Below are 27518 nucleotides of genomic sequence, written 5' to 3'. Positions count from 1 at the left end.
CTTTAGCAGCTGAAAGAAAGGGGACTCCCTACGGTCCCTTGCGGTGTCCCTTCTCCGGCGGAGCAGGGGCGCGTTCTCTACTCCGCACCTCCCCCTCCATCGGGTGCTGAATGGTTCGCGCCGGGTCGGTATGGGGGAGGCTCCGCCGCCATTTTGTTTGCGTGAGGGGTGAGCGGGGCGCTGTGAGGAGGCTGAAGGGGCGGGAGGAGGCGGCAGCGGAGACCCAGGGTCGCGCCGAGCACTCGTACCGGGAAGAGGCGGTGAGGGCGGGCTGAGCGACGGCAGGAGGCACCGAGGCGGGCGCCTCCCCCATCTTTCGCAGAGATGTACATCAAGCAGGTAAGCCGGCGGAGTCCAACCCGCCCGCCTTGTGCGGTGCGGCCTGGGCCTGGCTGGGTCGGTTTGGCCCGGCCTGCTTTGCCCTGGCCGTCCCCGGCGCGGAGGGGGTCTTGAACCTCCGGGCTAGAGGCAGAGCCAGGTCCCGGTCCGCAGCAAGAGGCCCGCTGGCTGGTGGCGGGTCCGAAGGCCTTTGCTTGGTTCGCCGCTGTCCCCGGGGGGAGACCGTGGTCCTTGCTGAGGGGAAGCGTCCCCGGCCCAGGCACGGAGCAAGTCCGCCGTGTAGGCTGGCGGCTGCCTTTCGTCCCCCGGTTCCCGCGGCTGATTTCATTCATTGCAGGTGTGAAGTGGCGTTGGGCGCAGGCCTTGTTGGACCCGGGACTTGTTCGCGGGCTCTGTGGGGACCCTTTGGATGGGGCAGCCCTCGTGTCCCGGCCCTCCAGGCGGCGGGCGACCCAAGGCCGGGAGGCTCGTACCCACGCGGTGCTCGTACACAAACAAAGGGCTCTGCTTAGCTGTCAGGCGGCATCTTTCAGGTGTTAAAGTTGTGGGTTCTCTTATTTTTTACTTTTTTTTTTGTTTAAATCTGCATGTGGTTTCAGTGAGGAAATGTGACGGTATTTGGGGTTTCAATTCAACCTAGTTCTGTCTGCCCCTTCCCCCGGGCGAAACAACAGTTACTGATTGCATTGGGGTGATGCTTTAGGCCCCCGGGCATGGACCATTTAACCTGTTCTACTTCATCCTTGACAAGCAATCTACAGCTAACGTTCAGTTACAAAGAAGGTCCTTGGACCTTTTCCAAACAGTTTTTAAGATTGAGGCGTTCATTAATGTTATTTCTTGGTATATCCCTGCAGTCGTATTGCATAGTATATTGCATAGTATGGTTGAATTCTTATGGCTGCTTTCGTACCACTGCCTGTGCATGTTCATACAAAGCCTACTAGGATTCTCATTTCTCAGTGGACTCAAAATTGACCTGGTTTTCTGACACCCTACGGGTATATTTATTAAGAAGAATACTTTATCATGTTTGAAAGTGCATGTTCTACATAGAAATCAGGTTTTCATCAACTGTTTGGCTGACTAGGGAGTGTTTCAAATGCCTTTTGATAGTGTTTTGGTAAATCACTGTCATTGCCGGTGCGCACTTTGCTTTAAAGTCTTTGAATAAAAATTCTTGTTCTCCAGATTTGAAATGCACAAAAGTAAACAGTAGTGAAGATATATAGAATCAGAGTAAGAAGTCCAATTTAAGTCAGAACAGGGGAGATGAGTTTTGTCTGGGGAAAAAAGAAATTTAGGTGGTCAATAACCAATACTGTTCTAGGAGCTGTAGAAGAGAGCATAACAAGGTGTAAACATGAGAATAAAACAGATGAGGGTGAATTTGGTTCCACCCATATCTCTTATTTTGTTGCTTCCCAGAAATCATTCCTGGAGTTTGAAGATTAAAATTATTTAAGTCTTAATCCGAGACTATACAAGGCAATAAAGAAGTTATGAGGTTTCAGAATATGTAGGATGGATGAAGTGAGAAGCCATCTAGGAAAAAACTTAGAGAGGAGGGGAAAATGGTGTTCAGAGTCTGCCTGTATCATACTCCTGTGGTGCCTGAGTATGTGGGTGGTAAAAGTTTGTGCTTCTGTAGTAATATCCAAGAAATAATGATTGGTTGTTTTTATCTTTTTGTAGAGGCTTTCAGGTTCTTATGAGAATAAAATAGATGAATTATTCCAATCTGGATGTTTTTAGAATGTTATAGGTAAACTGTAAAAATATTTGAGACAAAATTTTTTTGCCCATTCTTTTCATTTTTTCCTTGAAATCTGGTGAACTGGGAAGCAGCATTGTTTGCCAAATGTTATTTTTCTAAAATTTTTATTTATTTTTCAAAATTGGAGTGAGTGAACATAGTTGCTGTAGCCTGGAGTTGGTGGCAAGACCTGAGTAAGATTTGCTGTTCCTGTTTTTCATTTGAAAGCCACTGGTACTGAAGCAGAGCTTGCTATTGCTGCAAAAGTCTTCATCGGGCAGATGAGGCAGACTGGGTTTTTTAGGGGAGGTGGGGATCTGTGTTCACAGCCACAGTGACTGGGTAGTCTTCAGTTAATGCATTGTCTTAAACTTGGTTTCTGTAGTTTGGTCCATTAAATTCTGAAATCCTTAGTTACTTCCAATACAGTTGCTTTGGATTTAGATCTGAATACAGTGTAGGTACTTAGAACTGTATATTGCCTGTGGAGAGGGAGAATAGTTGCAATTCAAAAAAGGTTTAGATAGGCAAAGTATTGGAGGAAGTTATATTGGAAGACTTCCTTTTCCAAAATAGCTGCTGTTGCTTAGGTCTGATGTTTGATGGTCAAGGATTAGTAATTTTCTGCGTACCCATATTCTTAGCTTCAGTGGTGAAGTAATGAAATAATTTTGCAAAGAGGGTTTGACAAGGAAGCTATAGTGCCTGGGAAGTGAATGGCTCTGTGATTTCTGACTGAAAGTTAGTTAATTGTTTTAAGTTTTATTTCACTTCAATTTTTATAAACTCGAGTGTTTGATTTGCTGTCTCGCATGACATTTTCATTCAGTATTAGTGAGATGGTTTTAATCCATTAGTACAAACAGGTGGTAAGAGGAGTCTTCTGTGGTAATCCTTGATAATGGGCTGTCGCATAATGGGAGAAAGACTTAAGACCGAACTTGACATGAATATATCGGGGCACTTTCTTCTCCCAGTCTTTTGTCTAGTAAATTTTACAGACAGGATTTTTTTCCCCACCGTTTGTATAGCGCTACCAAAATATTACAGAATATGAATGTGGTTCTGAAGGGAATTGTTTCTTGAGTTGCTCAGGTGTACAGTTAATGTAGGCTTTTGTAGTGGGGGGGAAAGGCTTGCTTTAATGTTTACAGTACTACTTTTAGGCTTTTTGCTGAAGTTTTGTACATGCTTCTCAGATACCAAGTATTATGCTCATCTTCTGGAACGTGGGCTATTTTAATACTTGAAGATGTGAGAGAAGGGATGACATGTTCAGAAAAATAGAAAATGGTGATGGGACCATAGACCTTACACACAAAACAAAGTCTAAGTGATTTTGCATTCTAAACTTCAGCAGTAATAATATTGAGAAATATCTTGTAAGACGTTTTGCTGTCTTTCTCACAAGTAATTCTTAGTTTATGATAGCTATCATGGTGAAACATTGGCATTATTAAGAGGTGGGCGAAGGACATGATGATTAAATGTCAACTCTCGTCCTTTTGTAAGTGTTCTTGCTGAAAGATCTGCAAACATCAAAACTTTTCAGGTGGCTGCTGTCTTTCTGATGTCTTGCTGAGCAGAGCAAAGCTGTTGTATAGTCTTTCAGCACAGCTTTAATCTTTGGAAAAGATTGCTTGATGCTGGAATGTGTGTGCTGGAAGTTGGATCAATTTCGCTGCTATGCAGAACTGAAGTATTAGGCTATTGTCACTCTGTACTTTGTATGTTACTTGGCCTGGCAAACCTCAAATCACTACTGAAATTGAATAGTTGAAATTTGACATGCTGCTTCTAGATGACTGTTTGCTGTGTAGCTCCTGAAGTTAATTGTGTAGGTTTGTATTTGTCTATTTAGGAAGTGAATTCACTAGAACCAAGATAGCTTGCTTGTTTACTTTTCCCTTTAGGTTGCACAGTAAAACAAAATAAGACTGTATTGCATGTAAAATAGGTAGAGTCTGGTATAGTTTTTGCAGTCTGCAATTGCTCTACTTGGAGAATTTGCAAGTGGAATTCTTATGCTGTATGTGGATTGCATTATAAAAATTAAATATAAATCTGGCTGTACTAGGATAAGTGCTTATTGTATTGAGGTTTTCTTTCCTGTATGTAGTATTTGATGCAAATACATGTTTTTGTGTAGTTTGTTAGAAAAAGACTCAGAACTCTCTTGTTCACTGTGCTTTGGCCTAGATAAGTACCAGCATCTTGTGTGATGTGGGGAGAAAAATCTGTCCCCAAAGCGATGCTTAGGTGAGGGGCAAGTTTTATGATGCGAGTTGCTGATCTTGAGCTGGAAGGTTGAAGTGTGTGCGGGAAGGCCGGGGAAATAAAGTATATTGTAATTGATGTAAATATTCTGTAAAATCTTATAGTTCAAAAGCTGCTCAAGAACAGAGAGAACTTTATTAAAATAACTCACTCTTCTCATTAGGTAATCATTCAGGGCTTTCGAAGCTACAGGGACCAAACCATTGTGGACCCATTCAGCTCAAAACACAATGTCATTGGTAAGTTCAGATATTTGTCTTTTAACACTAACTAGAGTTGCACTGTTGTTTCAGATGATGTTCACATTAGAGTCCTTCATAGTTTTTAATATTCTGCCTACATTTGATGACTATATTTTCTCTTTTGGAAACTTCTTTACAGTTGTCTGTAACATATCACAAGGTGTATTCCACTTACAGCAAACTAATGCTAACATTCAGTTTTACTGTGACAATAGTATGTCTGAGTCTTTATAAATTGAGTGAGGTCTGTAAACTCCTTCATATGTGCAGATCTCTGTATCAGCCAGACCCCCTTTAAAGGCTGTCCTTGCAGGAATAGCAGCAGGGAATTTATTTGGGATTCTTTTTTTGTGTATGTGCAAGTGTGATCATTTTTGATAAGTAAGCACACTAGCTACTATAAACTGCTGCAGAGAAGATCCCCTTTCTTCCAGCTTTGGAGGAATGAATTTCTGGAATGTGGACTGTCAAAAAGTGTAATGTAAGTTTCAAAGTGTAGTTTCATAAATAACACCTAATCTAACAGTATGTTGTCCACCATTCTCATGCCTCTTCCTATTTTTGCCCATGGATGCCTGATCCTGCCTTTTCACTTGCATTGATTTTAGTGATTGTGCAGCAACTTTGAGACTGCTGACCTAACAGAAAACAGTCAATTTTGGACATAAAAACTTCGTAGCCAGGACTTCCTCTGAGACTGGAAAAATGTGCATATGACTTGAATAGCTTGTCCTATTATGTAACATTACTTCAGCGGGAGCTAAAACTTTATCCAGGTATTAGTGTTTTCGAAAGGAAAAAAAAATCCGCCTTCACTATTTTTTTTTGCCTTTTTAAAGACCTCATAGCAATCCCAAGTAGTTTTGGGGATGATGTGAATCTGGAGGGCATGTAGGCAAGAAGGGATGAAAAGCCTGGGATGCCCATTGCTGCTGGAAGGCAAGCAGTTTCGAAATTAATATAGTAGGTGCTGATCTTAAAGATAAGACACTGAGCCTTGCTAAAACACATCAGAATAAACACTACGATTGCTGTATGTTAGTGTAGTGCAGTGTTCTTATACCTTTATTTTTAAAATAGAAATAGTACTTCTTCCAGTCTTTTTAAAACAAAACATTGCTGAATTAGCAAGTGGAGTATTAAGAAGTTCATATTCTAATTGAAGTTCATACAGTCAACCTGAATGTACAGGCAAGTGATTTCCTTTGGTTAAAGATAAAAAAAATAATGCTGGGACCAGAAGAATTGGATTTAGGTCTACTGTTCTTATCGCACCAGGAGATCAGTATTAAAAAGAAAAGGATGGGAATAAATAGGATTGGTTTAACTGTTATTCTCATTGTGGAATAGCGTTGGAGTTTGTAAGTCATTGTAATGTGTTTGAGTGGGGAAAGGACTGCTCTCTTTTTCTCAGACAATGACTAAGTGATCCACCTACTAAGTTTGCCTCATTCCCTTGATTTTGTTTGGCTGTGTTATATTTTGGTTCTTGAATATTTATATGCAACATTTAATGTACATTGCAATGTCAACTTGAGGTTATACTTTGTGTTTTAATTTTCAGTGGGAAGAAATGGATCTGGAAAAAGCAACTTTTTTTATGGTAAGCATGGATTTCTTAATATAATAGCATGGGGATGCTGATGATGCCAGGTTTCTTTGTTTTTGCCAGAAGTTGGTTTACCAAATGTTCCTCCTCAACAAGGAGTGGCAGACTGGTAATTACTTGACAATGATGAAAGGCAGATCTCAATGCACTTGTTTAACACTTACTTTCAGGTTTTTCGCTAGTATTTGGCTTCTCTTACTAAGGGCCTTCTAAGACTTTTCAATGGCAAAAAAAGTATTTACAGGAGGAAGCTGATTCTAAAAGTCACCCACGTTGAAAGCTGATTGTGGTATTTGCAATTGCTTTAGACGTTCTTAGTGGCTAAATTCTAAGCTGGTTCCATAGCAGTATGGCACAGCTTGTACAACCTTTTAACGGATGGTTATGAGGGGGATTTTGTGGGGTGGGAGCATCCGTGGAGGAGCAAAGATGCTAGTCAAAGGTGTTAGTGGCCTTTGTGATGGTAGTCTTTATAAATTGTCAAGTGTTAAGTACTTTAGCAATATTTTTAACCTAGCCTGTGTGCTATGTATTTGTAGAGGAAAGCACATGAATCCCTACTTGTGCAGCATTGTTAGTGCTTGTGTAGTGAACTACTAAGGTGGTGACAGTGAGACTTCTTCAGAGAAATTCTGGTGTACAGCAGGCTGAGTGATAAAGATCCAGCAGATAAAGACTTTTAATGAAGAAACGTTGTAAGATATTAGCAACGGCATGACTGTACTATACAACAGTAAAACAGTATGTTTTGAGTTAGACTGCTGCATATCTCCCTAAAGGAAAGAATAAATCTTCTGTTTCTTTACTGTTTTATTACAGCAATTCAGTTTGTCCTCAGTGATGAGTTTAGTCATCTCCGCCCAGAGCAGAGACTGGCTTTGTTGCATGTAAGTGAAGGTGTATAACAACAAGACTAAAGAATAAGCTAATGCATTTGAATGTTACTACAAAAATGGTAAATTGCTGGGCTGTGGATATTTTAAGCCAATTATTTTGAAAGCATCCTTAAACATTTTTTGTTTCCCTTTGGCAAAAGGGAATTTGTTACGAAGTAATACATTATGCTGATAATGCACACCAGTGAATATGTATCCAAGATTTTCAGAAATAAAAATAAATGTACTGGATCTTACATAGATGCTCTTGACTCTCAGGTCCTTGGAAGGCAAGGGGAAGTGGGATTGTCAGGGAAAAGGGGAGATGAATGAGCTCAGAATCCTAAGGTGGGAATTATCTAACCAAAATATCTCCTTTCTTAGGAAGGTACAGGTCCTCGTGTTATTTCAGCATTTGTGGAAATTATTTTTGACAATTCGGACAACAGGTTACCGGTAAGTTGAATACACTGCTTCAGAAATAGATGATCATTTCAGACTCTAGTAATCTCAGTATTATAGAAGTCTTCAGTACAGTAACTGCTTTTGAGTCAGTTCTGGTAAGAAGTGCCATAAACATTCTGGATTAGTTATACATACCTACTGCAAGCAGTTAAACTTACTGGGTTTTGTTTTCTTAAGATTGATAAAGAGGAAGTCTCACTTCGCAGAGTCATTGGAGCCAAGAAGGACCAGTATTTCTTAGACAAGAAAATGGTGACGTAGGTACTTCTTTTCCTTAGCTGAATGAGACTAGTAGTATTTCTGTAAAATTCTCTAGTCAAACAAAACACTTGCATATCTAGCCTGAAATAAGTTAATTTCAGTTGTGTAATACTGAGTACTGGTAGTTTGACAGCAAGGACATCAGTCCTTGTGCAATACACAGCAGACTTTGAATTTACAGTTTAATCCATTCATTAAAGTGATGATTAATTGCTTATATAGTACTTCTTTCAGGGCTTTTTAAAATAGAAGTGTTACGAGACTTCAGGTTGTTTCATATCCTTCGTTGTGATATCTTTACCTGTATTTGCCTCCTCTGTGCTTCGAGGTGCTTATTAATCTGTTCCAATGCTATAGTATTTTAGATATTTTTCCATTTTTATTCTCTCATTTCACTTTAGAACTAGCTATTATCAAATGAAGGAGTTTCTTCCAACAGAGCATGCATTGCACGCAGTGATTATAGTATGTGATGTATAGTTGTGATACTTTACTGAATTTTTACAGCTGTCACTTTTACTGTAAGTGTTTTTAATAGATTCACAATAACATTTCAGGAAAAATGATGTAATGAATCTTCTTGAAAGTGCTGGATTTTCTCGCAGTAATCCCTACTATATTGTCAAACAAGGAAAGGTAAGATTCTTTTTCACAAAGTGGAAGAAATACTATCAAGAGTATCATGTTTCCTGGATGCCAAACTTAGTTCAATTATTGCAGAAGTAAACCAAAACCTAAATCCATTTTAGTTTGAAACAGTTCTTGTAGATGCTGCTTTTGCAAGTAGCTTATGTTGATTTTAGTAGTGTATGTTAATGTCTGTAATGTTGATATTTAGAAAAGTTTTTTTTCATAGTAATCTTTGCAGTCATGGGCTTTTCTGTATACTTAAATACAAAGCAAACTTAATTCTTACGGCTATTTCAGTGTAAACTCATAGATTTCTGGGCCTTAAATGAGGCAGTAAAGTAATTGTAGAGAATTTTAAGAGGCTAAAAATACTGTCAGTGGAGGATGAATGGAAACATGTGAAAGCACCAAAAGTGAACACACAGCAGGGAGAGGGCTCACAGCATGGCCTGTATTAACTGGTATTCAAGACCCAAGCATGCATACCAGAGCTTTCAAAGGACACCCAGATCTGGAGACAAAGGACAGATTACTTGTAATGGCTCACAGCTTGGGACACCATGGAGACACTGATAACCGTTGGCTCCAAAAGATTACTGAAAGGTGTACTTAAAAGGGGAATGCAGGAGACTTGAGGAGCACTTGATGGCAGAAATGCTGACCCAGCAGTACAGTCTCTCAAGTATTTGTCAGGATAAATTTTCCTATACAGCTGAACGTGTGTATTTGGAATAAACAACTTCAGCTGGGAAGTCACTTGTGTTTTGTAGTGGGGATTGGTGCCCATGACTCTTACAGCCAAAATACACATACTGGTTTTAATATAATACAAATTAGAAACAGTTACCTCCTTATAAAAGGATGCAACCAATGAAATTCTATTGAAGGAAAGTGGGTTTTACGTCGAGTTTAATTGTATGACCGATTTAATTTTGGATTGAGTGTTTCGTGACCCAAAGTATTCGAAGATTTACAACCCTTACATTTTGGTGTGGTTTTATGGAGGCATTTAAACTATTTGGTTTAGCACCAGGACTTAAAAGTCTAAGCTTGAGTTTCTCTAAACATAATTTTGAGTGGGTAATGATTTCTTCAGTTTACATAACACCAGTATCTTGAGTTTTAGCAATAACTAGTAGCATTTGAAAACCAATAAAATTCATTACAAGCAGAATACTTGCCATCGTAAAGTAATTGTCTCAAAAGGAAAGCAGTATGGTATATACTAAGTATCTGAATCTTCCTGCCAAAACCTCAGGCAAGCAGGCACAGCAAAAAAAGTGCAATCTTTGATCTCTTGTGGTTAGCCATACTTCCAGAGCAGGCTATTGAAATAACAGATATTGAATTTTCAGATCAACCAGATGGCCACAGCTCCTGATTCTCAAAGACTGAAGTTACTAAGAGAAGTGGCTGGTACCAGAGTGTACGATGAACGTAAAGAAGAGAGTATTTCACTAATGAAAGAAACAGGTAAAAATAGTTTAAGAAATGACTGTTTTATGCCACAGTAATTCTGTTAACTCTAAAGGTTTATGGCTTTCTCAGTAAAGCTAATTGCTAGATAGATTTTATTTGTGGTATGTTAAATTATACAGAGCATGTCATATTTTCTCCTTGAATTTTAAATAGCTCAAAAGGTTTAATAAGTGATTTCATATGTGCTTTTAGTAACAAAACTTTTTAGCTAGGCTAGTAGGCATATTTGTACTGTTCAAAACACGAGTGATGTCAGCTGGCAGTGATCTAAAAATCAGGATACCTACTGCTATGCAAACACTAAAGTTTATGTAGTATAGTCTGTAATTATTTTGAGTGTGAGAGCCAAGAGAGTACATGCTTGTGTTGCATTATATAACTAGTATCAACAGTTCGGCTGTTAGGATGTTTTTTGGGGAACTTCTGGACATGGATTCTCCTTTTCACATTCCATAACTGTTGACAAATAGTTAATCACTGGAGGAGATTCAGTAGCTTTAAAGGTGTGGGAATGTATTACAGTGTTTAACTGAACTTCAATCTTGTCATCTTTTCTAAAGAGGGCAAGCGAGAGAAGATCAATGAGTTGTTGAAATACATTGAAGAGCGACTGCATACCCTGGAAGAGGAGAAAGAAGAGCTGGCTCAGTACCAGAAATGGGATAAAATGAGGAGAGCCTTAGAATACACCATTTATAATCAGGAGCTTAATGAAACCCGAGCTAAGCTTGATGAGGTAAAATAGCTTGGCTAATACAAAATATAATATGAGCTGTTGATTTGCTTTTTCCCAACGTCTCCTTGCGTTTCTTGATAGAATCCTGTCAACGTTCTTCGCTAGTTTAACAAATTATTGTCTTTTTGGAGCTACTACTAAAACAGAATCTTGCTACTTAAGCTATTGGTGATATTTCTATACAGCTTTCTGCCAAACGAGAGACAAGTGGAGAGAAATCCAGGCAGCTGAGAGATGCACAGCAAGATGCTAGAGATAAAATGGAGGTAAAAATACTCTTAACAAGGGCTTTCCAGAGGTGTGTTTTGCTTTGTGGGGTTTGGAGTCGGGGGTGGGGGCAGGTGGGGGTTGCTTTAAAACTGTGTTAAATGCTATTTTATGCTTTCATCCTGTTTGGAAACGGGAGAAGTTGTTCACACTTAGTGTATCTTGATCTACGTGATAACGATCTTGTGAGTTTTGATAGACACTGAAATGTGCGTGCAGTGTTTAAGATACTACATAATTAAATTTGCATAGGAAATAGAACGGCAAGTTCGAGAACTGAAGACAAAGATTTCTGCAATGAAAGAAGAGAAAGAACAACTTAGTGCTGAAAGACAGGAGCAGATTAAACAGAGGACTAAATTAGAGCTGAAGGCTAAAGACCTGCAGGATGAATTAGCTGGCAACAGTGAACAAAGGGTATGTAACAGTGGTGAAGTCTTAAAACGTCATTGGCACAAGGTAGTATACTTGTACATTGAAGTTTTGGTTTTAGACTGCGGCCTTTCATTATTTTCTAAGGTTTGCTGACAGATACCTTAGTTTTTTGTGATGTCTTTAGTGTGCTTCTAGGGGATGTAAACATAGACTCATGTGTTATGATCCTTTATTTATCATCCTGTGTTTCAAAATCAAGCACCTATAATTCTCTTGATCTTAATTGCTGCAAGTATTGGGAAGGAGGGTTTTGTTTGTAGCACTAATTTGAACTTGGTTGTTTGGCCCGTAAACACCTTCCTTGCTTGTGTAGTTAATCTTCTTGAGAATGCTTCATTTCATCCCTCTTTGCTGTCCTGATTGGAACTGAATTCACTTCTGTTAAGTGTTGAAACAGCATAGTATCAGATAGGCAATGGCATCTTGCAATCTTACAATTAAATTATTCTTTAGAAGTGTGCATTTATCTAATAATACAGTTCCTGATGTTACCTAACTTTCAATACTGCTTTGTTTGATTTTCAGAAAAGACTGTTAAAAGAGAGGCAAAAGCTTCTTGAGAAAATTGAGGAGAAGCAGAAAGAATTAGCAGAAACGGAGCCGAAATTTAACAGTGTAAAAGAAAAAGAAGAGAGAGGAATTGCTAGGTCTGTGGCATCCTACAACGGGGAGTCAAAGCACTTTAAAAAAACCCCAAGATACTGTCAATACTATCCATATGTGCAGTTAACTCAGGGTTGTACTTGTTGCTTGAGAATAGGGTAGCTATATGTACTTACAGATGGTCTGTAAAAAGTCTCCTTTATTGTTGGGGGGAACAGTATTTGGTGAAATTAATTTTTAAGCTTAATCACTTTTGTGGGCTGTTGTCAACTTTTTGTTTTCTGAAGTCTTCTGGGTGATTTTATGGTTTATAACATGATTCTTTTTGTTACTGATTTGGTGCTTAAATTTTAGAGCCTGGTTTGACAGTTTTTGAAAATTCTTATGGTAATTCTTAATGCTTGCTCTTAATAAATTCAAGTCTTCTTTATAATACAGTATGTCTCTCCCTTCTCAAAATAGACTTGCACAGGCTACGCAGGAAAGAACAGATCTTTATGCAAAACAAGGTCGAGGAAGCCAGTTTACTTCCAAAGAAGAAAGGGATAAGTGGATAAAGAAAGAACTGAAGTCTTTAGATCAAGCAATCAATGACAAGAAGCGGCAGATTGCGGCTATACACAAGGATTTAGAGGATACAGAGGCAAACAAGGAGAAAAATTTGGAACAGTACAGTGTAAGTTTTCAGCTTATTACTTCTCAGTGTTTTTGAGAGAAAGGTTAAACACTCAATCTAATCTTGGACAGTTGGACTTCAGTGCCTGTTTATAAGAAAGATGAGACTTTCTGGTTGAGTGTGGTCTTTTAAAAATGGATTATTGAAAATGTCTGCAGGTAAACGCTAAACTCCCTTTAGCACTGCATCTAACTTCACTCTATATGTTGACTTTCTTTCTGGTACTTTGCCCAAAGTATTCGGCCTGAGTTTTCAGGGGAGACTTAGATCTGCTTTGCCATTGTCTGTTGAACATGGCCATTTCATATAGACAATTTATTACGTTTTTAGAGGTCTACGTTGGTTTTCACTCTTCTCTTATTTTCCCTAAACAGATGATCTTTCAAACTGTGCTGCAAGCACTACACCTCTGTACCACGATTGCAGCTGGTTAGAAGTTGTGTCCCTATCCGTGTTAGATTAATTTGTCTCAGTATTATCTGCATAACTTTTAGATTTTAATTTCCATTCAGAAACAGCTCTTACACTGCAAATACAGCAGTACAGTCCAAAAATATCACTCCTGCTAGGAGCTACAGGAGTGAAAACATCTGCATTTATGGTGGGAGAGCATCCAGTGCCAATGCTGCTACCCTGCATGTGCTGATAGACAGTGTTCTTGGTCTTTGTGTAATATATCTACCGAAATCAAGGATCAGTCTGACAAAATCTAGGAATGTAGTTGTACAAAGATGATGGTGTTCTGCTAAAATACTGTTTGGATGGGGCCCACGTTAACAAAGTAATGATTCTTGGAGTTGGTGAATGAAAGAAATAGCATTTACCACTGACTGTTTGTAATTGTATTGTACTGCTCAATAGGAATTCTGTAGAATTGAAGAGGTTAAATTTGAAGTGGCCTTTGATTCCTTTTATAAACATGTCTTCATTTTCTTTTTCTCCTTAAGGAAGGTCGATTTATGCTTAGGCTGAGAGTTGTATAGCTTTTTGTTGTTCAAAGGGGAGGTGTCTTGGGTGAATGTAGTGGAGAGCTTGCAAAGTGAAGTTGGAAGAACTTGGCTATGTTTTTGAGAACACAGCTAGTGCTTCTGTACACAGACAACTATGAAAACATTATCTGAGTGCTAGCCCTGAGCTGCTTTGAAAATGGCAAGTGTTAAATGAGCAAGGGGAGGATGTCTGTGCATTGGCTTAAACAGCATGCTGACAGCAGCTGTGGTAAAGTACTAGTACTGCTGGAGAGCAAGCTAAGATTTTTGACTAATAGCAGTATGGCATGGTACGCTAGACTAGTATGTATATTCTTACCACAAAGGTTATTTCAGAGCATGATTACACATAGTTATGTGTATGATAGTTACTGTTTTGATTTGGTTTCTTACCATGACTTAGTGAGCCATTTCACTGTAATCCCCAGATGCACAGTTCAACTCAGTGCCTGCCTTGCAGTCTACTTGATAACTGCTCCCTTATAAAGATGTATTTATCCTTAGTACTTTTGCAGTTTGTTGTAAATTGGTTAGAACGTTTGTAGGAATTGTTTCTGAATTTTAAGTAGTAATTAGTATTGAATAAAAGAAGGATTTTTGAACAGGGAGCTGTAGTTTCATACTGTTCTTTTCTTTGTGTTAGAAACTGGACCAGGATCTTAATGAAGTGAAGGCTCGTGTTGAAGAACTGGACAGAAAATACTATGAAGTGAAAAATAAAAAGGATGAACTACAGAGCGAAAGAAAGTTAGTAATTAATTGAAATATGTCTGAATCTCACTTAATGTGAAGGACCCCAACTGTGTAGTTGTTAACATGGCATGTAGGTATGTTTTTTTAAATATAGCCATGTATGAACTCCTGCACTTCACCTTCCCGTTAGATTAGTAGTCTTTGGGAATAATAATAGAAAAATCTTCAGACTTCATTCACACTTAAAATATTTTAATTATTTTTGTTCTGTAGTTATCTATGGAGAGAAGAGAATGCAGAACAACAAGCTCTCGCTGCAAAGCGGGAGGATTTAGAAAAAAAACAGCAGCTTCTCAGAGCAGCAACAGGAAAGGTAAGATACTTTGAGAATTCCTTGTGGAAGCTTTTCTTATTCTTAAAGGACAAGTCAGTCATATGTGGTACAACAGTTATTTCTTTTGGTTATGGTCTTACTTATGTCCATAATTAAGATGGACAAATTATATTTGTAAGCTGAATTTTTCAAATATTTATAGTCTAGAACTACTCAGAAATTAGTTTTGAAAGCTCAAGGTAATTGAGGAGAGGTAAAGAGACCAGGTAGAAATGGAATACTTCTAAAATTTCTTCTGATATCTTTTTGCTTAAAAAAAGAAGACCCTGAAAAGTGGTGGACTCAAATATTTAGGTATCTTCCATTAGAGCTGTAGGTTAGTTAGAAGGAACTTGGCAAAAAAGAAGGTTACGACTTTCACAAGTTTAAAGGTAAAATGGATATTACTTGTACATCTTTTAATTGCTGTACAATAATGAGTTATATTTTAACAGGCCATTTTGAACGGTATAGACAGCATAAACAAAGTTTTGGAGCACTTCCGTCGAAAAGGCATAAACCAGCATGTCCTAAATGGCTATCATGGTATTGTGATGAATAACTTTGAATGTGAACCAGCTTTCTACACCTGTGTTGAAGTTACTGCAGGGAACAGGTAACTGCATGCTCTTTAGTGTTACTTAAGTTAAAGCAGCTGCAGTGTTAAAATTTAGTTGTTGGTACTCGTTGCTACTGAAAGTTTCTTTTTTTTTTTTTTTGAACTTGAGCTCTTGTCCTTTTTTGTCAAAGTGCCTTCTACATAGCATGATACATAGCTACTCCTTCGAGAAGGAACTAAGAAGAATTCTGCCTATTTAAAAATTAATCCTAGCTGCTCTTGATCTTGTCTAAAAAAACCTAAAACAAAACCACACAAAGACCCCCAAAAAAGGCCCCAGACCCACACTTCTGACCTTCGCCAGAAGGATTGGTGGTGAGGCTGAGCTATATTGAATAAAGTGGGTGGTATCTTCCAGGGTGGAGAATTCTACAGTGAGCAATGCTGATGTTTCAATGATAACAATCAATAAGAATTATTTCACTTACGCTAGAAAATCTCATGGGTGAGGATGATCTCTAAACTGTCAAACTGCTATTTAAAAGCTATCTGAAAAGACTTTGAGTGTTAATGAGTCTGTGTAATGTGTGTTCTAGAAGAAGTGCCTGCCTGTTGGGTGATGCACCACTTCCTGCAGCATCTGACACTTCAAATTAATTTAAATTGTCTCTTTGTGTGATCAGTTGCCTGTTCAGTTCATGAGTAGTCATACAAATTCTTGTTCTAATGAAATGTAGATAGTGGCATAAGGGCAGGAAAGAGGACAGAGGTGACATGATCTTGCATACTATCACATAGAAATGTTGGTGCTACCACAATTTGAAATGCAGTCCCTCATCTGAAACATCTGTATCTACATGAACAAGGGTGTCTCTTCAAAGTACTTCACAGTTCTCTGAATCCTGTTGTGCCCCATAGTTTGGAAAAAGCAGTAACAAGCAAACTGTAGTTCAACTTGAAAGATCACTTCTTTCAATCCCTCTGATGCTAGTCCCAATCATGCACAGGAAGACAGATGTGGTCTCTGTTTCTGGGGATTTGTGTACAGAGGCAAACTCTGTAAATCCATGCATCGAGGGCTGAATTATTGTATATTGAAATGGTATGGAGGACAGAGGTTTGCAGTTGAACAAAAAAAGCCTGTGTACACAGTGACACTGTAAGCATATTGAGCTGCTCTTGTGACTGGAGGGTGGAATGTAAAATTCTTGGCTGATCCCATTTTAATGAAAGTGAATAGAGTGTATCCACTTGCTTTTTCTAAGGCACAGACTTGAAGAGAAAATGCAATGTTGCTTTATATTGATGTTACTTAATGGTACCTGCATGCTTACTGTTCCCATACAAATATGTTAGTGCTTTTAGCACGGTAAAGTTTTGCTTATTTGTTGGGCTTGTTAATTAGGTTGTTTTATCACATTGTGGATTCTGATGAGGTCAGTACAAAGATTCTAATGGAATTTAACAAAATGAACCTGCCTGGAGAAGTTACTTTCCTCCCTCTGAACAAGCTGGATGTTAGAGATACTGCTTATCCTGAGACTAATGTGAGTTAGAGTTCCTTTTGAACCTTCCTCTACTTTATAATTACAAAGCTTCATATTTTGAATTGTTTGTGTATATTGCTTTTTGCCCACCACTTGCTTTGCTGTTGAATATCTGCAATTAAATACTACTTCTAATGTATGCTTCTGAACATAACTCTGTTATAGGAAAATACTTACTTTCCTACCAGGTATTTGCTCTTTAAACTTTAAACTTCACCTTACAAGTAAAGAGGTGATACTAAAAAGAAGTAGAATCTTATTCTAACCTGATAATCTATAATTGCCTGAATTACTGAATTGTAATTCTTTAAGCTGAAATGCTGTCGTGGACAAAAGCTGAAAAGTTGTGTTACATGTTAGAGCCACAGACAATTTCTTAAAGCTATTGGAAATGAGTTGTATTTTTATATTTAAAAATGCATAAATAAACCCTCAGTAACAACCATTTAAAAAGTAGTTCTAAAATACGTTTCAAGAAAGTATCTGCTCTTATTTGAAATGTTAGTAGTGAATTAATTGTGTAAATGTTAACTGCTTCATGGTAGAATAAGTTCTTTAAAAATAGCATTTTTTCTTTTTTCCTCAGATAAACATAGGAAAAAATAAATAGGAAACAATCAGACTTCTAGTATGCTTATTTTGGGAGGGCTTTACTAGCAAAACTGTGTTAATGTTTGTGTCCTGCTCCCTACAGAAAGGAATAATTTTTTGGAGGAATAAAATTTTACTGCCAATTTATGATACTTACTCAACTTGTTTCAGTAGCAGTTTAATACTCGGATGAGATTCCTGGCAGACTCTTAGTTGACTTAAGGCTGAAGCGTAGCTGTTAAAAGCTAAAATTGCGAAATCTTGCACTTGATTTCCATAGAGTGTTTCTGTGTTTGTCTTGGGAACATGCAGTCAATGTCTCATCCTTCTACCAACTGACAGCTGTTTGTTTCCAAAGTGTCATTCACAATATTGTGCTTTGAGTTCAGGGTTTGATATCCTGTATGTAAACAATGATATACACAGCTCCGGAGGTCTTAATTCTAGAAGTGTATTGATTGTGAAGCCAGTGTGTTAGTATTCGGTGAATCTGAGATACGTTGAACTTCTAGAAATTTTTGTTATAAGGCTAGAGTGTATTCTATTTTTACTGTTGATGGTAGTTTCTTTTTTCCAGTTTCTTGAATTCTGTATATGAATTAGTTGCAATATACTTGCCATATTTGTATCAGTATGTTCTCATTAAAGTCACTGTCACTTCAGGATGCTATTCCCATGATCAGTAAACTGAGATACAATCCAAGATTTGACAAAGCTTTCAAACATGTTTTTGGAAAGACTCTAATTTGTCGTAGCATGGAAGTGTCTACCCAGCTGGCCAGAGCTTTCACTATGGATTGTATTACTCTGGAAGGTAAATATTGTAATGTTATAAATTATTTATTGTAAAAATAGGATCCCTAGAATGTGAGGCTCATGAAACATTGTCTGTTAGTGTTGTCAAAATAAGATTATTTTAAATAATAGTATACTTGACTGAGATGTACAAGGTTGCACTTGCTTAAGTACAGTGCTTAAAAATACAGGATTTCTTCACAAGCTGTTGAATTTTCCTATGATCTAAAAGTTAGTAGCCATGTATCTCCATCCTGAGAATTGTAAAGCGGATTAGGTTTGTATTCATCCGATTTGTTTTATCCAGTTTAACAGGCATTTGTTTTCCTGGAGTATTCATGGTGTTTTCCACAAGCTTAAATCAGTGTTTAGGGTGCGAATGTACAGTGTTAATTACTAACAAGTGCAAGGTCAATTCTTTGGTGTACCGGACACATTTAGATGTTATGTTCTCTGAAATAATCTATATCTCTTGTTAATTGCCTGTTCTTGGAGGGCAGATTCCCTGCAGGCTTATTGTTGTCTTTTTGTCTCTTAAAGTCAATCTGAAAAAATTCCTAAGGATGTCTGAGGAGGAAGTGATTAATTTTTCAGTAACAGCATACTCTACAAGCCACAGATGCTGCTAATTACTCAGCCTCTCTTTTGTTTTCTTCCTCACAGAAGATCTGAGATTTTTTTTTTAAACTGGTAGTGCTAGGCATTTGCATTTTCCCCTTAATATAAGTATTTTTTTCCTTCAACCTGCATGGTTTCATAAGTTAATTAAAAACAAAAAAACCCCAATTAGTTAATGCTTAAAGGAGATCATAGCAGTCTGTGGTGGTCTTGAGAAAGGAAATGCACTTTAAATTGAATACAGAAATAAACATTTCCCTAATTACTGTAAACGTACATACATGATTCCTGATACTGATGCAGCACTTCTGTATGTTAGTTGAATTGTTCTAGTTAATCTGCTAAGTTGTATTACAGAAACTGTTCTGAACATTATGGAGAGCATATAGCGTGCAGTTTATAGTCTCATTCTGTTATGCTCTTAGGTGATCAAGTCAGCCATCGTGGTGCTTTGACTGGAGGTTATTATGACACAAGGAAGTCTCGGCTTGAATTGCAAAAAGATGTTAGAAAAGCAGAAGAAGAACTTGGTGAACTCGAAGCAAAACTCAATGAAAACTTACGCAGAAACATTGAAAATATCCTTTTGTTGTTCTTGGGGAAAGGTTGTGTGATGTTTTTGTTTTGCCGTTGCAGTAACAGATGAAAAACAGGAGACTAACTTTTGTTAATGTTACATATTAGCTGTGGCATTTTTTTTGACTATTGCTTGTGCAGCCTGGTTCTGTGTGTTACTGTAGGGATTTTAGTAAAGAAATCAATGGTAAAACAGAAACAAACAAAAACCCTGCATGTGAAAACTGGTGTACAACCTGTGAAAATAACAGATTTTAAAACATCCATTGTTTGTGCCTGAATTGCATTCTTTTTTAAAAATAATTTTTTTAGATCAATGCAGCTAGTTAAGAAATAGTTTCTATACCACTGCTGTTAATTTTTTGGTAAAACTTCCATACTGGGGAAACTTGACTGAAAAATAGTAATTGAAGCACACCTTGTCCAATAGTTTGCTTCAGAGAGTGGTTGGCACTGTAGGCTTCAGGAAAAAGGAGCTTTAGTAATCTGTCCCTATTAAAATTTGATCTTGATCTTAAGCTTAGAGATGAGGTTAAACCCTAAATTATGAGGCTTTCTATTCCTTCTAGAGTTTGTTGTAACTGCTATAACCAGATATTCTTGTTATCTGTGTTAATCTTCACTGCTTCTTCTGACTCATGCTATATTTTTAGTACTTGTGTCCTGAATTGGTGTGTTACATACTCCACTTAGGCTGTGGGAAGGAGATGGAGAGCATTATATTCTAATTAAGCTCTGAGTTGCTTGACAGTCTTGGTCTTTTCAGTCTCTTTGTACAAAAATTCAAGTAACTGTCACCTCTTTCTCTAACCACTTTAATGCTACAGTGTCTTTTTGAGATCCAATATCTAGAATTCAGGGGCAAGGGAGGCTTATACAATTTTCTTTTCCATTATCCAGGTCGTTCTGTCCTTTGAACTGAACTCCTTTGTTTTTTGACCTTGCAGCAGTGCATTAGAGACATTTTTGGAGTAGCAGATAAGCAGACACTGAAGCCTATGCTTAGATCCACAGCTGATTAGCAAACCTTTAAAAGTACCTCTGTCTTGTTAAGTCAGTGGAAGAATGTCGAAATGGTCTGTTAAATGTGACTTAAATAGACTGAATTTGCCAACTGGCTGTATGTGCACCAGCAATAATGAATGTCTTTCACCCTTCTTATTGTTACCTGTAGGCAATGTGCAGGACCCAATTTGTGTATCTACAATTAAGTATTTAAGTATGGCATTTTCTCCTTCCTTAGGTCTCTTTTTAAACTACAGATATGTAGGCGTATGGTTTTAAAAGGATTTGTGCGGAAACTAATTTTAACACTAATCCCAGTGTGCATTGTACAGGTAACCTGCTTTTTGTAACTAGGAATGGGAGCTTGAATTCCTGCTGCTTGCAGTTAAATTCCCCAATTACCTGTTAGGCCCTTTGATTTCAGTATAACTTGACTTTTAACCAGGACTACTATTCTGAAACTGAGAAATCTTTTGTGCTATTGTTTAAGTCAAAATGTTTAGGCCTGGGTTTCTTTTTGAGGAGGGATCTATAGGGGATGTAGATAGGGTACTCTGTGGCATACCCCTCAGCTGTGGTAGATCAGTGACTGTAATAAGAGCTGTTACTGCAGTCTGACAGTGACTTTTAGAACATAACACAAACAGACCTCAGTTGCTTTGAAAGTAAAATACCCATTCCCGCTAACTTCCTGTTCTGTAGCTCATTCAGTTTTCCCAAAATGTTTTAAATATTAAGTGTTTTACTGTAACCTCTGCTTAGGGGAATTATTTAATTTTTAGGGCTTTTAAGCTGATTTTGTGTTAAGATGTACATTGTAGTACGAGTAACATGATGTTCGCGATTCAACATAAATTAAAACAGAACCTTCTGTAAGCTCTGCACCGTGATTTAAGCCACCATATCAAAATTAGCATGACCAAATTATACTTTTTGCCTCAGAACTGAGTAAGAGATAATTGTATTGTTCTAATTCTTTTTAAATGTAGGCATCTGCTCTTCTATATTTTGTAAGATCTGAGTTTTCCCTACAAGTTCAAAGGTATTCCTGTATTCTTCGGAGTGCCATGTTGTAAAATTAACAGCTAAATGAAGCTTTACTCGTTTGTTCTTGGTGTTGATAAGGGTACTCAAGTTTACTTTTGTTGATGGTTCTTGATTTCTCCTGTAGAACTGAATATTTTGGTTTTGTGGGGTGTTTTGCTTGTTTCTTATTTTGATGGCAGCTGAATATGCCAAATCCAATAAAAACTGAAGGTACTAGTAGCTATAAAATGCCTTTTAAAACAAGGACAGAGTTTTCCTTAGCCCATGGTATGGATTAATAATGAGATTGACCAGCTAATGAATCAAATGCAGCAAATTGAGACACAGCAGAGAAAGTTTAAAGCCTCTCGAGACAGTATTTTGTCAGAGATGAAAATGCTGAAGGAGAAAAGGCAGCAGTCTGAAAAGACATTTATGCCTAAGGTATAGTATGGGGATATTGAAAGCTGTAACTGGTTTTATATTAATTGTTTCATTAATATTACTGATAAACTTGCATTCCTTTCTGGTTAACATCCTAATACGAAATATGAAGAGATAACTAAGATACGTCACAAAAAAAAATGTTTATGTAAACAGAAAAGTGAAATTCCTATAAATCTACAGATCGCTTTGAGGAATGATTCTGTCTAATATCTGTTCCATAGCAACGCAGTTTGCAGAGCTTGGAGGCCAGTTTACATGCTATGGAGTCAACTAGAGAATCATTAAAAGCAGAACTGGGGACTGATTTGTTGTCTCAGCTCAGTCTTGAAGATCAGAAACGTGTGGATGCTCTTAATGATGAAATTCGACAACTACAGCAAGTAAGAAAATGAAAATATCTTGCCATTAAATGTGGTACCTTTCTTCCCAATAAACTTATTTTTGTCCTTTTGTATGAAAAGTCACTTATGAGTATAGTGTAATTAAAGTAGTGTTTCATCAGTAGTAGGTAGGCATGTTTGAAGCTTTCTCATCTGCAAAGCGTATTTGCATGTCTTTGTCAAATGCTGGGTGAATTTTACTAGCTGTATTGTGTGATAATTATGGCTATTTGTTTTGGAATCATCACAGTTTCCTTGGTCCTACTCTTGGACTTTTCACCAATAAGTACAAATAGATATCATCTGAAAGGAATGATGCACAGTGTGGGAAAATAAAACAGTGCCTTTAAGCACATGGTAGATAAGACAAAAAATAAGGTTTTTGTCTGACACCCATGTTGAAAAAATACTACTCAAGTATACTCTCTAAAGCTCTTCTGGGTTTAAGAATTGGATTCAGATGCTAATACAGTTTAAGAAACTTACTGATTTGTATGGTTGACTTCTACACTAGACAGCTGCAAAAATATTACCATTTCGTTCTTTCTACCTGTTAAAATTAGAGCAACAGTCCAAAGAATTGTGCGATATTTTAATACAGAGAATTGTGTGGAGTGGTTTTTTTGTCTTAATTATTTTTTTCCTTGTTAAAAAAATAGTTTTGGAGTCAGCTAAGGCAATTAATATACTTTATTTTTTCAGGAAAACAGACAGCTTTTGAATGAGAGGATTAAACTAGAAGGCATTATCACAAGAGTTGAAACATATCTCAATGAGAATCTCAGAAAACGCTTAGACCAAGTGGAACAAGTAAGGATTTTCTCTTAAATGGACTTTTGCAATCTGTTTTTTGGTTTATTTCCAGGGCTTTAACTTATTAATCATTTGATAAATACTCATTCATTACCCTGCATTATCTGTGATGGGTTTTGCTTCCCTATATACAAGCTGAGCTAAGTGTTTTATTTAAATTTCAGCACAGTATTTTAGGCATGTGAATTTTTGACAGAAATCCTACTCTAAATACACAGCCTATGTATAAATAGGACCATCATAATGACAGTTTTGTTTGAAAATCTAACTATTCTCTAAAACTTTACTAAAATATTTAATACAGTTATATGTAGAGTAGCAGAAGATAACTTGTTTGTCTGGCTTATACTTTTGTTCCCCTCCATGCTGAAGCTTGGTGGCATTTACTTTGTCCCATAGGAACTGAATGAGCTTCGAGAAACAGAAGGTGGCACAGTTCTTACTGCCACAACATCGGAGCTTGAGGCTATCAACAAACGAGTGAAAGATACACTGGCACGGTCAGATGGTTGGTAGCATCATTTTTTTGGAAAGAAAATTCTCCAGGGTTTTGAAAGTTCACACATACCATATTTTGGTTTAGAAATAGACCATAATATGAGAAGTAATCATTAATTTCAAATATGCTGTAGTAGTTACATAGTGCGTAACAGATTTTTGGAACTTACTCCAAAAGATAAGTGAAACAAGATTTTGTGCATGTCGTATGTAAAAGAAAGTGTCCACAATTGCACACGTAATACCAATAAGTATGTGTTGGTGATAACAGACTTCTGGCTTCAGGGCATAGTACTTTTGAAGCAACCTTCATACAGGCATGATCTTGTATAATTGTTCTTGAATTTTGTCTAACCTATCTCAAACTAAGTTGCTGTCAGATAGGCAAGAGCATCTGTATGGCTTGAACTTTTTTGCTTCTCTTTCTAGACTTCAACAATATGACCTTAGTGTGTTTGTTAGGTTTAAGCTATATACTGATGGGGAAGAAAAGAGGTATTTGCAGCTTTTTGTCTTAAAATTAACTTTCTACTCCTTAATAGATCTTTTTCTTTAGACTATCTTTTTGTTTCATAAATACTTGACTGGATAATTGCTGATTTTATGCAGGCATGTAAGACTTACCACTTTGGGTTTTGTGCTCTCACCCAATATCACAGATCTGGATAATTCTATTGACAAAACAGAAGCAGGAATTAAAGAGCTTCAAAAGAGCATGGAACGCTGGAAGAACATGGAAAAGGAGCATATGGATGCCATTAACCATGATACAAAAGAACTTGAAAAAATGACTAACAGGCAAGGCATGCTCCTCAAGAAGAAAGAGGAATGCATGAAGAAAATCCGAGAGTTGGGTTCACTTCCACAGGAGGCTTTTGAAAAGTATCAGACTTTAAGTTTAAAGCAGGTAATAAGTGTGCTTGGTTTCATGTTTCATGACCTGAAATATCAGTGTCACATACATCTTGAGTGTCAAATGTGGCTAGAATTGCAAGTCCCTTTGATATGTTAATATTTTTCCATTTACAGTTATTCCGCAAACTGGAGCAGTGCAATACGGAACTGAAGAAATACAGTCACGTTAATAAAAAAGCTTTAGATCAGTTTGTGAATTTCTCAGAGCAGAAGGAAAAATTGATAAAAAGACAAGAAGAACTGGACAGGGGCTACAAATCCATCATGGAGCTGATGAATGTCCTTGAGCTCAGGAAATACGAAGCTATACAGCTGACTTTCAAACAGGTAACAAAATGGCAACAATTGTAAAGCCACTGGTGCTGAAATCAAATTGTCCCATTATGTAGCAGCTATATGGGAAGAAGCAGATATTAAGTACATCTACTCTATAATAATAGAAGGCAGTATCGTGTCACTTGAGGTTTGTGGGGGTTTTAAATACTGAAAAAGAAATAGGCTAGCATTTTGAATAGGTGCTCATCTTGGTTGTATTACAGCTCTAGCTTTGCTTTAAACCTCTTAAGTACTTCATTTATGGTGTATCTCTTTGTACTATGTACAACCCATTCTGGGGAATGTCTGGTAAAAAACTGCACCAAATCCATTTTCCAGATTCAGTGAAAGTAATTCCTAATGTTAACAAAGGTTCTTAACTACGAAGTGTGTGAAGTCTTCTCTTAAAAGGTCATTTGCTTAACTGACAGCTCATCTGAAGTTTACTGAAATAAATCATACTTGCTTTCGCTGCTGTTTTATGTTATAATTCTATCATTTCTTGAAAAAAATTGTGAAAATTCTCATACTACGAGAACAGTTGGCTTAGATGTTTTTAAACCAAGCTCTGTGTAGTATGTTTCTCACTTGTACTTCTGCTTAAGAATGAATGTGGATCTCTGCTTTGAAGCAGATACTTAGTGTGATCATGTAGAAACAGCTGTTTTCTGCATTTGATTTCACTACGTAAAAATGAGCTGGTGTATTGACTGTTTCTTTTTCAGGTGTCAAAAAATTTCAGTGAAGTATTCCAGAAGCTAGTCCCTGGTGGCAAGGCCACGTTAGTGATGAAGAAAGGAGATGTGGAGGGCAGTCAGTCCCAGGATGAAGGTGAAGGCAGCACTGAGAGTGAAAGGGGATCTGGATCTCAGAGCAGTGTTCCATCTGTAGACCAGTTCACTGGAGTTGGCATAAGGGTAAAGAAAAACATCTGTGTTTCAGTACTCTGAATATTTGTTTAGATTGCCTTTTAACTGTATTTTTAAAAGGCAATGATTAATTGGTCCTGTTTATTTACTATAATAGCAAGTGATGTTGTGGTTTAATATTTTGAAATCATTTTGCTGTTGCATTGTTTTCTTAGGTATCATTCACAGGGAAGCAGGGGGAAATGAGAGAAATGCAGCAACTTTCAGGTGGTCAGAAATCCTTAGTGGCCCTAGCCCTGATATTTGCTATCCAGAAATGTGATCCAGCTCCATTTTACTTGTTTGATGAAATTGACCAAGCCTTGGATGCTCAGCACAGAAAAGCTGTTTCAGGTAACTGTCTACCTTTATTCATCTTCATCATGGTTGAAGGTGATAGTCTGTCTTCTCATCCCTGATGTTTAAGATAAAAGCTTTTAATCATAAAGGCACATTTTTGACTGTCCCAGCATGTGTGTTAGAATTTAACTTTGTGCCTTCTGAAGCGTTCATGAACTTGATTTTAGGTAGAAGCTCTGTGTTGTCTACTGTGTCTAAAGGATCTCCGTACTACACTTCAGTGTGGTGGAAATAGTCCTGTTTTGAAGTGTAGTTTGATTTTTAAAAATGAACTTTTAGCTCATTGCATTGTTGGAAAAGTGCTTACTCTGGTTTCCGTCATAGAAGTTTAATACCCCACTGATTTTGCTGAATGGCTGGATTTGTCAGAGTTGATACTGGAATTAATACTTAAAAACTGATATGGATCCTTTCTTGATTTGTGTTTTTTTTGTTTTTTTGTTCTATTAACCAAAACATCATTTTGAATAAGGAATAGCAAACTCTTTGCCCGTCTTTCATTAAGACGTGTCCTGCTTTATTTAAAAGATTACATTGATAAAGAATTTTTGTGTTCTTTTTTAGATATGATTATGGAACTAGCTGAACATGCTCAGTTTATTACAACAACTTTTCGGCCTGAACTGCTTGAGTCAGCTGACAAGTTCTATGGTGTAAAATTCAGAAACAAGGTAAATAATATGTTTTAGTAATGGCATTTACTGAGAACCTTATCAAGTTCTGCATTTGAGACTTCACTTAACAAGGAGTTCAAAGTTAATCGGTCTTACTTCAGTGATAGATTTCTAGTTATATCGCAGTCTTGTATAAAAGTTCTCTCCTTCCTGAAAAAGATTTTAAATATCTACAGCTGTCCCTTGTCATGTTCTTTAAAGGAAATTAGAAATTGATTATAGGCCTTTTGCTGAGTCCTGGAGCCTTCAGAAATAAGTCTGTCTTGTTATGCAGGAGATACTGTAATAACTGTATACTTCTTTTTGTTCCACCAGGTTAGTCATATTGATGTGATCACAGCAGAAATGGCCAAGGACTTTGTAGAAGATGACACCACGCATGGTTAAACAAAATTGTACTTACTGCTTGTTCGGAAGATGTGTATAGTGCGATGTTTATGCCAGGGACCTGTAAATTTAAAATATGAAGTATTTAGTCCTTGTTTAAAATAGTTTTTGAACATACATTTTAACCAAGACCCAAGAAGGCTTAGTTTCAAAGGAGCTTGAGTATCCATTTTGTCTCTGTTGCTGTATTTTATAAGATAATTGTTAATGTTACCTTTATACAGTACCTGTAGTTTGGAAATTTTATTCTCTTCCCTCAAATCTTTTGTAAAGTGTCTGTTGCTGTTTTAAAGCTTTTCAGAAAGTGCTAGCTATTCCTTCTTAAGTATAATTTTATCACTTATATTGCCTCACATGGTTTTTTTAATGGCTTCAATTAAAATGATTGGTTTTATCGCT

At 37.3% G+C, this 27518-nt stretch overlaps 1 protein-coding gene across 1 annotated transcript; it reads left to right on the top strand.

Moving 5' to 3' along the window:
* The first annotated feature begins 245 nt into the window (after positions 1 to 245).
* SMC3 (structural maintenance of chromosomes 3) lies at positions 246 to 27518 on the top strand. The gene is made up of 29 exons (XM_050898785.1): positions 246 to 339; positions 4536 to 4611; positions 6179 to 6217; positions 7043 to 7110; positions 7483 to 7554; positions 7741 to 7820; positions 8382 to 8460; positions 9810 to 9927; positions 10494 to 10669; positions 10855 to 10935; positions 11189 to 11353; positions 11897 to 12018; positions 12437 to 12650; positions 14283 to 14386; positions 14606 to 14705; positions 15161 to 15321; positions 16670 to 16811; positions 18066 to 18216; positions 19241 to 19393; positions 21715 to 21866; positions 22091 to 22249; positions 22952 to 23059; positions 23462 to 23570; positions 24220 to 24467; positions 24590 to 24802; positions 25516 to 25707; positions 25875 to 26052; positions 26623 to 26729; positions 27048 to 27518. The coding sequence occupies exons 1-29, from the start codon at positions 325 to 327 to the stop codon at positions 27117 to 27119; spliced, it is 3654 nt and encodes a 1217-aa protein (XP_050754742.1). The 5' UTR covers positions 246 to 324; the 3' UTR covers positions 27120 to 27518.

The sequence above is a fragment of the Gymnogyps californianus genome, chromosome 6 (genome assembly GCF_018139145.2).
Source record: "Gymnogyps californianus isolate 813 chromosome 6, ASM1813914v2, whole genome shotgun sequence".
NCBI classification, from domain to species: domain Eukaryota; kingdom Metazoa; phylum Chordata; class Aves; order Accipitriformes; family Cathartidae; genus Gymnogyps; species Gymnogyps californianus.
The sequence above is the reverse complement of the archived record's forward strand: the minus strand, read 5'-3'. Positions and strand labels throughout refer to the sequence as shown.

What these genes read in the sequence shown, in the direction of transcription:
- SMC3 (XM_050898785.1), top strand. An exon ending in AAAAAGCAACTTTTTTTATG is followed by an intron (nt 6,218 to 7,042) that starts GTAAGCATGGAT and finishes GTTTTATTACAG; the next exon opens with CAATTCAGTTTGTCCTCAGT. An exon ending in GCTTAGACCAAGTGGAACAA is followed by an intron (nt 23,060 to 23,461) that starts GTAAGGATTTTC and finishes TTTGTCCCATAG; the next exon opens with GAACTGAATGAGCTTCGAGA.